General features: G+C 38.6%; 2 protein-coding genes across 3 annotated transcripts in view; one reads left to right on the plus strand and one right to left on the minus strand.

The window, feature by feature from the left end:
- LOC105213602 (neurobeachin-like protein 1) overlaps positions 1 to 15,751 on the minus strand; it is a 77,677-nt gene that overhangs the window by 55,130 nt on the left and 6,796 nt on the right. For both annotated transcript variants that reach the window (XM_011186550.3, XM_011186541.3), the window contains 7 exons: positions 15,135 to 15,735; positions 14,859 to 14,995; positions 14,712 to 14,798; positions 14,356 to 14,649; positions 13,950 to 14,286; positions 13,548 to 13,735; positions 538 to 687 (listed from right to left, as the gene is read on the minus strand). In XM_011186550.3, the coding sequence (XP_011184852.2) occupies positions 538 to 687; positions 13,548 to 13,735; positions 13,950 to 14,286; positions 14,356 to 14,649; positions 14,712 to 14,798; positions 14,859 to 14,995; positions 15,135 to 15,735 (1,794 nt within the window). The remainder of the gene's footprint in view (positions 1 to 537; positions 688 to 13,547; positions 13,736 to 13,949; positions 14,287 to 14,355; positions 14,650 to 14,711; positions 14,799 to 14,858; positions 14,996 to 15,134; positions 15,736 to 15,751) is intronic.
- LOC105213597 (uncharacterized) lies at positions 5,454 to 13,118 on the plus strand. The gene is made up of 2 exons (XM_011186525.3): positions 5,454 to 5,593; positions 10,365 to 13,118. The coding sequence occupies exons 1-2, from the start codon at positions 5,570 to 5,572 to the stop codon at positions 13,116 to 13,118; spliced, it is 2,778 nt and encodes a 925-aa protein (XP_011184827.2). The 5' UTR covers positions 5,454 to 5,569.

Here is a 15,751-nt window from a genome sequence, read left to right on the forward strand (position 1 = left end):
TTAACCTTTTAATCTATGAATGATATGATATTCATGAAATTATAGTACATCCATGCAATTCAATAGTAGTCTATTCAATAAAGTATCATTCATCTCAATTAATACTTATAATATTTTAATTTGATTCAATAATTTGTTATGAAATCCAATTATTTCAATCAAGTTAACTTCATTCAATTTACTTGTATGATTAATTTAACTCAATTTAGCTTAGATAAAATTAATTTAAATCACCAATGGAACTGAATTCAAGCGAATTGGATGTACTAAATTAAGTAAATACGATGTCATATATGTTTGTCCATTTATACGTTACGATTTAATTAAAATCATACCAATTCAATTTAGTTAAATTTAGTTAAATTGAATTAAATTTAATTAAATTTCAAATTTCCTTAAATAACAAAATTTAATATATTTTCATTTTAATTGAATATATTTGACTTTAATTGAGCTAATTGAATTTAATTCAACACAGTTGTAAAAATTTCGAGTTAGTTTTTATAAATCCATTAATTTTTACAACCAAATACTCACATTGAATATGCGTCTATTTTCCGCTTGATAAGTGCCGCGTCTCTTGGAAGCTGCTTTACAGGCCTCATAGCATTCAGCCCAATAACGATTGATTGGCTCCCAAAGATTTAATTCGATTTCGCGTTGATACACATCGTGCAATGGTTTCACCTAAAAGAGATAAAAGTGAGATCCAGATTAGCAAAAATATTTGGAGCTGGAAACAAAAAATCAAATGTTGTTGATAATTACGGACATATTGAAAAGAGATGTGAGTTCTTAATGGATAAAGATTTCCGATTGGAGCCAGTGTTACCAAATTATCTAGAACAAGGGTAATTGGCATTCACCACGTAAATACGAGCTTAAATTAATTACATTTTCTTGAGTTTGGTTCAAAGCGGACTTGAATGCTATTAGAGATAATTATTTCACACAAAAAGCTCTTCGGGATAATACTTCTTCCCGAGCGTAGTAGTACATAGTTCTATATAATGTGTTCAAATCAATTAGACAGGCGAAAATTAAATATAGAAAATTTTGGGAAAAAGCATTTGGTTTGTCTTATATAAACATAAATATTAGTAGAAAAATCTGAGGAAATTCAAAAGTTTGGCAATAGGAAGATTCATGCTTGTATGTCTTACGAAAAGTCCCAGATGTATGTAATTGTATCCTCCTATTTGTCTAATCTAAAGAATTAAAGATACACCATGAATCTTTTTTTGGTCAAATCGAAAACCGTTCTCAAAACAGTAGCATATGCCTAACCAGCAGATCGTGTATTTTTATCTAGCCAACCCAGTAACATTCCTCAAAATATTTCAGAGACATCATAAGCTAAAGAAAAACAACAACGAAGTCTCTTAATATTTATTATATGAATATGTGGCTCTTTAAGGTATGAGAGACATTTGTGGAATATCACTACAGGGCGCGCCACAAGCCAAAAGCGAAAATCCACGCGTTCAATTAACAACCACAAACACTTGCGAATATTTAACATGCATACATATGTACATGCAAATCATTCACCCACAGCAGTGCCTTCTTTACTGTCGAATTATGCTAATTGTGACAATGATCTACGCTTATTTGTTAGCGCAGACAGGGGCCACAACCCAACATTGTCGGCTGGTAAACGAGACAAGTGAATCATCTGCGAAAAATCTGATGCGCAACCACAACAACCACTTGCAAATGCATTTTGTTGCTATTACCAAATGTTATGTCATGCCAAGCGTGGTGCTGCAGCAATAGCACAACAAAAACAACAACAAATGCCACTTAAGCAAAGCATAATAGCAATTGTAACAGCGGTAATAAGTAAGTGATTAAGAAAGAAGAAAACCCACACGAATTTTGCACGCATGCGCAGACAACAAGTGATTGCAATGCATGAAATTAGGAAACACACAACAACAAAAACAACTATAAATATTACAAAAAGCATATAAATGTACATACATATGTAAAGATATGCTTGACAGTTACAGGCGCACAAAAGACGGACGGAAAAATGTTATGCACAAGCAGATAATTGACTTATTGTGTATGGATGTATATAAGTGTAAGTACATATGTATGTAGATGTGGCGATAGTGATGCTCCGCAGAGAAATAAAGCCATTCATTTAATTCAATTTTCAAAAATACACTTAAACGTCGGAGTTGTCTGCATAAAATTGCAATAAAGTCAATTGTTTGTGTGCACATCTCGTGACTCAAGCCCCCATAAATCTGCATGCCGCCACAAAGAAATGTCCGGAAATATCTAAGAGCGCTCAAATTCGATCGTAATATAATTTTATTGATGTTATATAATCAAGTAGTTCATAAGTGCTCTTTTAGGTTAGATTATTTCCCTCCGAGGCGCGGCGATCTCAAAAACTATTTTGAAAAATTTTCGAGGAGGAAGTGCTTGAATAACCCCTCTTCGCATTCCTCAGCGGTCTTGACAACTCGCGTCTGACTTGATCCATAATCTCACCGCATGTGTACCTATTTGACAATGACCAGTAAGCATATCAATTATTGCGGGAGGTGAAACTTCCTAAGAGACATCAGCTGGAAAGACGGTTTCCGGTCTACCACTGGCCAGAGAGACCTCACAACTGCATAGGTGCAGGTTGTGTTGTCTAGCGTTTGGCGAGCCCACGCGAAGTCGGTGTGTTTAGCGCTCTAGCCCAAGTTTCCAACGATTCTGCGGTGATCGGGTACTCAAGTCGTATTGCAAAGTAAATAATAAATACATATATTATAGCTACCTCGTTTCCTTTACAGTTTAATATCTTTAAGTGAACCATGTTGTAAAACCCTAGTATAATTTCTTCTGCACGGGTATAAAAAAAGTGTTTAGAAAAGGCGTAAAAGCCTTTAAAAGTATAATGAAGTCAAAATGGATTCCCCTAGGGCGTAACGTAAGCAAATGGGCAAGTCATTGCAATCTTTTACGATCATTTCGCCAAACAAAGTTGGGAGGAAAACAAGCAAAAACAATAAAAACAAATGAGAAAACAGAAAATCACAAAAGTTCAAGTTCAGCGATGAGGAAACATCACTGCCAACAGGCAAGCAGGCAAGTGGTAAAAAATCACTTTCCCGCTTGTTATGCGCCGAACCATGCTGAGTGGCTTTCAACGACCCGACGATGATGGGTGGTGTAACGACAGGGAAAAACGTCAGACATTTAGACATGACTTAATTGAGTTTGGGCAAGCTCCATGAATTATACGGTTGTTCATAAACAATTTGTGACACTTTTTCTTACAACAACACAAGAACTAAATGAATAATAAGCGACGAAGAAGCCAACTTCGAGGCGAATTGTGGAAAATTGCGACGAAATTTGTTAACAAATTTACCAATGTCAGCAACAAACAAATTGCGCAACAAAATGCTTTGTGGAAAACTTAAAGAGTTCCGCCTATTGTTAGTTGGGAAATTATTCCGAAAATAAAAGCTAAAGAAAACTAAAAAATATTAGAGGAAATAACGAACATAACAAAGAAAAGAAAAATGTAAAGATTTTTCAAAGCAAAGTAAAAAAAAGTAGAGCAAAATAGGCTAACCAAGTCAAGCAAATAACAAAACAAAAGAAAATGATCAATGAAAAAAATGGAAAATTCAAAATGCAAAGCAAAGACAACGCAGACGCAGTCGCCATGTCATTGGGTCAAAGCGACCGCAACAGCTGCGACGTCATAAATATTTAATATACACATCAAATACAAAAGCAGACGGGTAAAGGAGACGCAGTAAGAAGACACATAAAATCGGAAAATGGACTTTAATGCTTGCAATAAAGCTTAAGTCGTGATAAAGTAGACATCATCAGTGCGATTTACTGCAGCGGAACTAAATGCGAACTCAACCCGTTAGTCACCTGTGGCACCATGCGCACGTCACTAATAGCTCACTGAAGACACACAGTGGCTTTGAGCGCGACTTGAGTATTATTTTTAAAGCGCTTAAGCGGCTCGGCTACTGAAAAGTGGAGTGTAGCCACAAACAGTTGATGATGCTCAGTAGCACAACGAAAATTCGTTTTGGAAAATTGTGATTTCAAGTGGAAAATTATGAGGCGCTGTGAGACCTGACATAGGCGGCGATGGTATTTTCTTCAATGGGGAGAAAATGCTTGATATGTATTAACTTCAGAGGATCTAGCAGTGGTATTAAGCTATTTCCTGACTGTTTTGTTTTGCTGTTCATCTTAAAAGATCTAAGGAACGTGGTTAAACAACAAAATCAAAATTTTAACCGAGTTGGAGCGTTCGTTTGTATCTCGCTTATGTAATGGACCCGTATAACCAAACTAACGTTATATAAGTCAAGAGCGTTCAAGAGGAAAGTTCTCCAAATGTTTTTACGTGTAGGCGAAGGTAGTATAGAATTCTGTGGATGAACCAGCTGTATGTACACTTCGGGAATAGGGACGCCTAAAAATACAGCAACATTGTTGACCGGATGGATGAGCGTTCCCTGGTCAATGAAGAAAAGGACGCCCCAAACTAAGATGGAAGGACCGAGTTCATGTAGAACTGGCGAAACTTTCAATCTGCAACTGGCGCCATCGGGCGCAAAGCAGATGCGACTGTTAACGGCTTATCGACGTGACCAAGACCGACACTTAGTTTTAGTACCAACCTCAGGATGATACAACTTTAATTTTTACTGGTTAATAGTAGATAGACATCTTGAGAGAATCAGTGGTGAAAGAAGGAATTTTTACTACCCAAACTAAAGATCTATTGCGATGGACTCAATCAAATAGGCTCAACCCTCCTCGAAAATTGATCGAAAATAATGCACTCGTGTCTCATCTTGTGAAAAACCGGAAACCATACATATACATATAAGGAAAAGCACGCCGCCAGTAGAATTCGTGAATGCACCAAGCGATGATCGCGCTCAACTCACCGACAACCAGCAAATGGAAATAAAAACCAACATGTGGCGCCACGCCGAGCTAAACAAAGCGCACAAAGCGTGCGCAGAGTTGCGCGTCCACTGAGCAGGAGGCAACAATTGCTGCCACTTAAGAGGTAAACAATCACAACAACAAAAGAAGCCACTGAGGTGGCCCTGGCAGTGGCAGAAAGAAGCCGAAAAAAGCCAGCGGCAACTCCATTATGAACATACGAGGTTTATTTCCACGCACAATGGTTCATACAACTCCATATAACGTACATATGTACACTTATGGCTTTAGCAGTGGCAAACGGCAGCAGCAACACGATTTCGATAGTCTGGCTGTCTGCATTTTCATTAAAAACAAGACCACTTTCTTGCGATGGGTTTAGTAGCTGAAAGAAAGTCAACGTGAAAGACGTGATGAGCGCGACTCAGTTGGTGAATGTGCAAGTGACGAAAATTTGGTGAAAAACTGAATCACAAGCAAGAAAAATAACGGTGCATCTGTAGACAGATATTCAACAGAATAAAATTTAGTTGTTATTGTTGTAATTAAATGCAAATTTGTGCGCTCTGCAGTCGTTTAAGTCGAAGTCGAATACAGCCCGTGGAGTTAACAGCTCAACATAACGGTGATCATGCGGCGATTGTGGAAATTTGTTGTAAGTTCATCAAGCGAAAAAAAAATGAAATTATTAGTTAATAAAAGTGGTCCAAAAGCAGCTTGTCGCTGCATTACATAATAACACTAATCTAAAACGTAAAAAAAATATTGTAATTAAAAATTAAATTACGAGGCTCATCGTCAGGTACTTGGCAACCAGCCAGTTAAGAGTGAAATGTTCATGCTGATGGTGTAAATAAAAAAAAATAAAAACAAAGTTATGTATTGTATTAACTCGCGTGTGCGCTTCGAAACTATGTAATTTTTTATTAATACCATAAATTATCAAAAAAATAATTAGCAAGAAAAATTGTGTTAAGAAAATAAAACAAATAAAAATGCGCTTTTTTTGTTAAGTTCGGAACATGCATATAATAAAATATTTTAAAATATATGCTCAGCTGTAGGCAGTGAAGTGAAAGCTTTCCGCGCTTCCGCGAAAATTGATTTCGAAAATGCATTAGTTACGCGGAAAATGAAAATGCGATTAGCGCATCGACGATAAGCGGAAAATGTGGGCCAAGCTGGAATTGGTGCAAGAGTGCAAAAATATGTTGATATTAATTAAAAGTAATGGAAATCGAAATTGAAATTGCAAAATGAAAAAAAATAAAAAAAAAATAAATGTTTAACATAAATACCAACACAACGAAAACACGCACTGCACACCTAACGTGTAAGGCTCGTGCGAAACTGCAATTTGTAAAAATTAAAGTGTAAAATATTTACTCAGATTATTTGTGCGTTAACTCACTAAGAAATAATAGCCTTTACAGAAAAGAGTTGCACGCTTCTTAAAAAAATGCACGTGCCATGCACCACTTTTGGTTCAAAAACCATATCTCAGGAACTACTCGACCAATTTCAATGAAATTTGGTACACGATATTTTCTTGACGCTCTGATGTTATTGATAGAAAATTGAAGAAATCGATTAACCACACCTACTTCCCATATAACACAATTTCGAATTCCATCTAATTTGATCACCTTCCAATCTATACTACTATTATAAAGAGGAAATATTTGTATGTTTGCTTGTAATGAATAAACTCAAAAACTACTGTGCCGATTTCAAAAATTCTTTCACCAATGGAAAGCTACATTCACCCCGAGTAACATATGCTATATTTATTGCTAGAATCGCAACTTTCTGGAATTGGTTCCCAAGTGAGGGTATCAAAAAGACTCCGTGATGGAGAATCTTAATCTGAAACTGAAAATCGTCTTGCAAGTCATTCTATTCGCATCGCAATCGCGTGCCAGAGAGTCGAGTAAAGAGCGCTCGCAGCTGCTTGCTAAACAACATTTCGAAACCTCCCAAGTACGCGCTTGAGAGTCGAGTACGGGGCGTACGCAGCGGTTTAAAGAACAAAATTTTAGAAATATACAAGTTCGCACCAGGGCGTCGAACTCTGAACATTCATAATCAGAGATAAAGACAACGGACCCCAAAGACAAGAGGTCGTAATCAAGTTTTAGCTCATTGCGGTCTGCCAGTATATGTATAAAGCAAGTACATCTTCGTCGGAGCAAAACTTTACACAAACACTGCATTTGAGGTGTGGCATCAGTCATTTAAAAATGTTCGGAATCGGACTAAACTTTTCAAGGTCCCAGATATCGAACATGAATACCCGAGTGTCAATGGATATTTTTTTTACCGAAAATACCGGTGAAACTCTCAGAAAGTTTAAAGAAATTTTGAGCGAACCTTGTTCTACTTATAATTTGTGTCAGTGCCGAAAATGGATGATATCGGGTCATAATTTCTATTAGCTGATATATACCTAATATTAGGGTTTCCAAACATCCGATGGGCTTTAAACCGTATATATATGTGAGGTATCTTAAATACTTGGATATAGTGTAGCTTGATGATGAATACGAGTGAAATCGGTTAAGGACTTACCTCAGTCCTCATATACTACATAAAATTATTTCTGTTATTCTAATCGACTTTATGCCGAAAAGAATGGGTCAAACTGTGTAAATTAAAACTAAAGTGACAAAAATTAATTTGGAGATTATAAAATGTGCGATTACACCTGAACTTAGCACTTTCTTTTTTGTTTATGATTTTACTTGGTTAAAACCCTGCATATATTTTTGTATAACATCATTATATTTGCGTGACAATCGATTTGCTCCCCAGAGTATCAAGTAACAAGAGATCTCAATTATTCACCAAGTTCTCGCCTAATCTATCAAACAGATATCACAAAATAGCTACATGTCGATTATTTAAAGACTTTAGATGGAGTACAACTGTTTAAAATGCCGGTAATTTTGGATGCGATGATACTTGTTCTGTCATCAATCTTAGTTACAACTATATTATTTTTTAAGCTTACGTTTCGACACAATCGTAATTAGGGTTGTTTTTACTCGATCTAAAGATCTTATGTTAAACCTTGATTTATATAAAAAATACTATTTTCCCTTTATCGAAATTGATAAATTCTTAGTTTAAAGCATTAGTATAAAGAAACGTTATACCAAAATCATTGGGTTTATATTAAAATAAATTTGAAAATAATTGCTATATTTAGTTGAATATCTGTCAATTTTTAGCTATTAATTTAAAAAGTAAAAGTAAAAAAGTCAATAATCTCTCGAGACCATGTGCAGGGTTAGAGGTTTCTTACGGCATACCAGCTGCAAGAAAGTGCACATTTATTATATGTGACTGAAAGTGAATATGGTGTAAAAAACTATTAGCAGCTAGCTTCTAACACATTCACGGAAAGCTATAAAAGTTGCACTAAACGGGCCATACAAGTTTATGACTCAATTGCGGCGCAAACCGAAACACGATATTCGATACTTTATGTAAATATTTGTAGGCAAATCCTCGCAAGTGGTAACTGTAATGTGCTTGAGCAAATGCGATTGCGTCGACGAAAAGTGAAAGTGTCAAAAAAATAGAAAAAAAAAATTGCCAAAAGTGTGCGCATGCGCAACGATAAAGCGTGGGAAATTTATACTATTTATAAGCATGCTGTGGTGGGCCAACAACAAGGACCCACAGAACGGCGACACATAACAATCTTGTTATCTATCGGCGGAGGAGAAACATACGAAAAGCGTAAACAAAAGCCAATAGAAAAGTTAAAAAAAGTCATTGAACGATAGCGGTGCTGTGCTCGATGGCGACAAGCGTGCAAATAAGAAATGCATAACGCACGCAACAACCGGTGTGATCGTGTTCACCTAAAACTGGTTAATTGGAAAATAAATGAATGAATTGTAAAGAAACCTGTGCGCCGCATTGGTTATCCAGTCGGGATTTCTATGTTTATTTATTGGCATTTTTGCCATTTATAATTTTATTTATTTGATTAATACACCTATGGTCACCAATGACCATTTATATAAGTGCGCACACACATGTGTACATGGGTGGGAATATGCCTTTAGCTCGCCTTTAAAAGCATAAACTGACCACAACGTTCACGCATGCGCAGCTGTTGGACGTGTTAGCCACACATGGACGAAGTCGTCGACACACAGCTGTGCAGATTACAATTGAAAAATCGATAATCGATTGCTACATATGTGCACAAACACTTCTTATAAATGTAGAAGGTGTGTCGGTAGGGTCGAAGAAAACTTTTGAAAATCAAGGAAAAACATTTGAAATCAGGCTTCCTGATAAATCTATAAATCTAGAAGTTTAGATGGCTTATAAAATAACACGGATCCAACCACTCACTCAGTAAAGCGAATGTATCAAGGAAAAGACGAGATATCTCCTGCTTTGAAGGCTCGTATTATGTCCTTCAAAGCTGAGAAATTTCTGTGATTTTATGTGATTTTAACCGGCATCTATCAACCAACTTGTAATGTTTGATTCTGTTTTTTATGATATTTAAGGCTAAAATATCTTTTATTTCCAATGATGACCCAACCTCCATATTCGAGAAACACGATAAATCGATTTACCAACATACGAGTAATCGATGAAATAGTCTAAGGCTATATCAAACATCGAGTTGGAGAAGTGTTTCGACAATTGGAAGAAACGCTGGCTTTTATCGAATGAGGACTATTTTGAAGACGACAATAGTAATATAGACGAATGAATATATGTATATCGTTTTCAAAAAAAAACGAAAATTCCCGTTATTTTTTGAACACATCTCTTACATAGTTCTATAGGGTATATTTATGAAATATTTTTTTTTATATAAATTTTTAAATTTCTAATGAATTCCTGTAGACTTACCCTGTATTTGTATGCAAAAGTTTTCTTACCATTTTCTGCATTGTTTTGACACTCGCCAGCCAACACATTTCAGATTGGTTTTTACGCGAAATTCATTGTAAAATTTAATTAGGAATAACCACAGAATGCGTACATATGAAATTGATAATAATTAACAATGTTTGACAATCAACTTCTGTGTGTCAGAAGTAGATATTCACTGAAGAATAAAGTGAAATATTTCAACCTTGATTTTCGCAGAGGTGCGATCAAGGTTGTTGGGGTCGAAGATGAAATATACAAAAAATAAGAACGAGGCGACGGTAACCAGTGAGATCAAGTTATGATAGATTTAATTTAAAAAAAATTAAATTTTCTGAATTTCCATTCCATTCTAATTTGGAATGCTGTTGACCTATAACCTATATTAAGAGAGAAATCAATACTAAAACTTTTCCTCAGATTTGCAAATAAAGTTGGCTGTTGACCTAATGAGTTTTGTGTCTCGTTAATCCTCAAAAGTAAAACTTATATTAATGACATCATCACTCTCTTCCCAACAGATTTGTGCAGCATTACTTTCGTTATGCAATGTATGTGACAGCCAAACAACCAAAACGCATACAGAAGTTGACGCGACAGTAACAACAATACCGGTTACTACAACAATAGCGAACTCAAACACACTCGAAACAACAACAATAACAACACCAACTAATTTATCAGAACCATTGCCCACTTTGGCAGCAAAACTGGTACGACAGCGTCGTCAACATCCTTACACCATTATACGACATGTGGTGCGTACACCGAAACGCGGCACGAAGTCACGGCGACGTCAAAAGTGGCCCAAATACAAATATGGACCACCAAATTATAGTGTCGGTCGCCCCATTCCTTACTACAAGCCCACGAAGCAATATTTACCCGAAATTTCAGAACCACCGAAATATTCGTCAATCGACGAATTGGATTTGACGAATAACTTCAATTCCGCCGATTACGATGTGCATCCAGCAAAGGGTAATCATTACGAAGATCAAACCATGGATTTGGATTTCTACAGTAACACGGAACATACGTTTCCGGAAGCGCCTAAAGTGACGCATATAGAATACAGCACTTATGATGCGGATAAGGAGGTGCCCACCTATTCATATACGTCGACGAAGACGGAAATAAGAAAGCCACATTTGAAACTGCAAGGCTACAAAGGGGCGAAGCATCACGGTGGCGCTTATGAAATGTCAAGCAGCAGCAGCGGCGATTCCGGTTATGAGGATACGCACTCCTTTATACCGCCGGACAATGTTTACGACATGCATCCGATGAGCAGTTACGATACGACTTCTCCACAGCAAGACGATAAATTTTACGAGTACACTTCAGGGGACACAAGTTCACATTCGAATACACACATACCGGCCGCAAAGTATGGCGTACCAGATATGAATATACCGCTTCTTTTTGCACCGCCAGCCAAGCAGCCTGCTTATCATGCCCCAAAGCCGACAGCTGCAGCAGATAGCTATAGTATTTACGATAAGAAAATACCGAATGCTGCCTACAATTCGGTTAAAACTTCGGGTCATCATAGCTTTGCCGAACCACCGCCGAAAACTAATGTCGAAATCACGTATTCACCCTCTTATGAGATCACCTTACCACCTGCGAATCATAAGCCTCCGTCAGTTGATGATTATCGACCAGTACCTGGGCATTTTGCAGAGCCGCCAGCAGAGCCAACACCTTCTTATCATACACCTATAGGACCACCACATCAACCTACCACTACATATCACATACCCGAAACACCTGCACCACCTGCATACAGTCCACCGCCACCACCTCCACCATCTTATCATCCGCCTGCGTCGTACGCACCGCCCTCGTATCAAGCTCCACCAGAGCACCCCTCACATGCACCGCCATCATATGATGCACCGGAATCACATGAAATTACATCTTATGAAGACACCGATTTGCATGAACCACCGTCTTATCAACCACCCGACTTGCATGCACCTACATCTTATCAAGTACCAGAATCGCATGCCCCACCTTCATATCAAGCACCAGAGCAGCCGATACATCCACCATCGAGTGGCTTTGAGGTGCCCGCGCCACATCCTCCGCCAGCATATAGTGCACCACAGCCTACACCGCAACCGCCCTCCACATATGGCCCACCTGACCCGAACTTTCCTAGTCCGTCCGCACCTTCGGAGTACCCGCAACCTGACTACATAACACCTTCGAGTAATTTGCCTATAAATTCTAAATACATGCCGCCAGCATACGATTATCCCAAATCCAGTTACGAAGTACCCATCTATGACCCAATACCCTTTGAGGCATCGAACACTGAAGAACACGAAGCATACCCGCCACACACATTCGAGAACCCGCACACGGATCATCATGCACATTCCACATCCTCGCCTATACCCACCGCAGATGCACCATCTACACGGCATCCTGCGAATAACTTCCAGACACCGACGCCTACAAGAGTCACGAAGGGATTCAAAGTAAAAACCAAGCGGAAGCGTCTACGCAATAGCACTCCTGCTATTACCACCAAACATATTTTGGACGCACCCGAGTTAGAAGAGGCGTTCGAGGCAGGTCAACGTTATAAGAATCAATTGGCGCTAAACCCCGACACAGACGTCAATGAATCCAATCATGTCGAGGCGCAACCACCAGAAGAACCCAATTATTTTTTACCCACCATCACGCCAGATGTGGGAAACGATAACAGTTACGTTAGTACCGCATGGAATCCAATACGCATACGTTCCCCAAGTACACCCACAGCACTACCAGCCGCAGCTACGGTAACGAAGAGTCAAACATCGTCGGTACCGGCTACCGCAGCGGTACGACCAAAAGAACGTCGACAAAACTCTGGCCGTCAACGACAACAACAACAATCTATGGTGCCACATACGCAGACTATCGGCGCAAAGACGAGGACGCGACAAACAACAACACCGCTGCAAAGCGCTAGTGAGTCTGTTGCCCAGGTAACGGTGGATAAGTCGCGTTCTTATAGTTACTATGGCGGCAGTTCGACCATACCGAATGGAAACGATCATAGTTTACAACGTACACGAGCTAACATCTATAGACAACCGACAAGAGCGCCACCTGTTACACGAGAAAAAGTGCCCACAAGAGAGGAGACTGTGCCGCATCGCACAACGAAGAGTGTTTTCGAAACGACTTATTTCAAAAGTCCGCGAAATGAGCACTTGGAGCGACATCTGAGCGCATTTGCGCAGAATCTGCCGAAGAATCATAAATTGTACTGAGTGTGAATACTCGTATTCAGAAAAGGGTTGGGTAGAATTGTAAAAATGGGAAAAAATTGCCGGAAAATTTGGTTCCGTTCAGAGTGCTGAGATTTTCGGATTTCAAATATTTATGTATGTAGTATACAAAAATTAGATTAGACTGTTCTTAGCTGTATGGGCTAAGGTTTTACATGTAATTATTTGAAGAACATTAAAATAAAGCCGTTATCGATTAAAAGATTTCTCGTGGGCGAAGAGTATTCTGCTCGTAAATAAGATTATAACTCTCAGTTGTATCTAGAAACCTTGCTAACGGTTTATTTTGAAGCGAAGATTTAAATAGAAGACATTTGTATATCTTTTATCTATTTATAAAGCGACTTATTATAAAATAATAAATGTTGTAATAGGAATTGTAAACGTGTTTTACTATGGAAATGTACTTACGATGCGTTCGATGAAATTTCGCCACTTTTTGCTTGTGCTATACATTTGGAAATCGTTGAAGAACACAGGTCCCGATGAGGTAGGCGGTAAGTCAGGTAAGTTTATATCCAAATTGAAAACTTTACGGCATTTTTCCAGCAAAGCTTTCATAACCGGCATAAGAAAAGAATATTCTTCGGGATTACCAACTGGAAAGAAAGAAAGCGACAAATGTTATAAAGAAGAAATGGAGAGAGCGAAGCCTGATACTCAAATCAATATTCTGGCTAAACTTTAAAAGAAGATAGAATCACTCAGTTTACAACACAAGTGTCAATTAAACTTCAATCAGTTTAATGTTTAAATTGTCGATTATTCAAGTGAGCCGTTGTAACCAAAAACTATAAAATAGAGAATACCAACCTTCAATAGCATTATCCAAAGCGCGATTAATGCTGAACAACAAATACGCCAATTCACTGGGATCTTCTGTGTGACGACTCTGTAGAATAGCATGCAATTTCGCCGTTGCCATAGCAACCACACCTGGATTGGGATGATATGAACATTTCAGTAGCAAACCCAAACACAAACGTATCATATCCGACCAATCATCGGAGGAACCCTGTTGGAATATCATCAAAGCATCTAAGAGTGCTAAAACACCGTCTAAAAGCTTCGTGGAACATTTCTTCGATTCATCCTCATTCGAACCAAGCACGACCAGGTCATAGACCATGCGTAGAATTTGTGAGGCGTTCTAATGTTAAAAAAAGAATACTCATAAGAGAAGAATGTCATTACAGAATTATCATAATTAATGGCAAACCTCTTGGTTTATTAGCGTCTGATTGCCATTCTCGGATAGATCGAAAAGCGATGCCTGCACCGCCATTTCCAATATACGCAGACGCAAAGAGAGATGAGATGTAACTAAATCATTATTCAGCGCCAATAAATTTATGCAGCCGAGCACTTGTCCACGTTCCTTCCAACACTGCGGATGATCATTGCCCACGCCACGCCAGAAAACGGTGAATAATATATTGGATACCAGGTACACAAGCTGCTCTTCGCTATCCACATCGGCATCGGGTGGAAATTCAAAGCCGGTGGTTTTGCTCTATAAATAAAAGGGGAGTCGGTTAAATATTTGTTGCATAGAGCAGCTTAAGCAGTACTTACCTCCGAGTCGGTCTTTTTTAAAACTCGCTTTGGCGATTGCGTCGAACTATCCGAGCTTATCGACTCCGTGCGTTGACGCGAAAGGCTCTAAATAAAGTAAAAAAATAGGTTAAAAAAGCGTGTATATATTTACAGTTATTTTCTTACCGTTGTCTCGGCCTCAGTAGAGCCACCCAAAGTCAATGACTCAAATGTGTCTTGTATATCGTGTGTAGTTTGACGTATTACTGAGAAAACCGACGAAACATTTTCCACAACAGCACCCGAAACAGATTCGGCCAATTCTGTAAGACAATTAATTGTCAAAATAGCAATAATGGCATTCAGTATAATGTATAAGATCACCCAAAAGTTCCAAAGAAATTTTAGAGGTTAAGTCTAAGTCTAATTTTAGAAGTCATATTCGGACTTACTAAGCTTTACCTTTAATTTCACTCTCAATGACGTTGGCAGCCTCCGTAACGCTCGCTTGTATCTCGTTCAATATCAGGCCGCCATCGGTTTGCTCATCATCATGCTCTTTGGCTAACTGATCCAATTCTACTTGCTGTTCGCAGAAACTAATCAAGTCTGACTGATTCGCAAAGTCATTATTATCCTCCAGCAGGACATCCAAACTAATGCCAAAACTCTTGCGCTTCTCCTCATCGGGTTTTACATTCGTAATTGGTTTGTGTATTAGCAGACGGGCAATGGATTCCTGCCAACCCGATTGCTTGGCTATGGCTTGCGGTGAGTTATGCTTGACAAATGTGGTCTGCAGTAGACGCTTGGCAATCTCCAACTTAATGGGCAATTCGCAGGCGCTGATGTGATGCACGAGGAAGATAATGCCCGCGTAATCCGCATCAGTGCTCAACATTTCGTCCACCAGATGGAAGAGTATGGTGGAGCTGAGCGTCATTGGTATGGTGTAGGAGAAGAAGCCGGGAAAGAGTGAGCTATCGCTGGCGTTGTCATGCAGGCGCAATATTTGCTTGTATTTCTGATTCACACGCGAAGTGCTCAGCAAGCAATTAATGAACTGTGTAAAGGAAAGG

Source organism: Zeugodacus cucurbitae, chromosome 4 (genome assembly GCF_028554725.1).
Source record: "Zeugodacus cucurbitae isolate PBARC_wt_2022May chromosome 4, idZeuCucr1.2, whole genome shotgun sequence".
In the NCBI taxonomy this organism is placed as follows: Eukaryota; Metazoa; Arthropoda; class Insecta; order Diptera; family Tephritidae; genus Zeugodacus; species Zeugodacus cucurbitae.

Excerpts from the sequence above, each read along its gene's own strand:
- LOC105213597 (XM_011186525.3), top strand. The coding sequence starts at position 5,570 with ATGCGGCGATTGTGGAAATTTGTT. Across the intron at positions 5,594-10,364 it reads GGCGATTGTGGAAATTTGTT|ATTTGTGCAGCATTACTTTC; the intron begins GTAAGTTCATCA and ends TCTTCCCAACAG.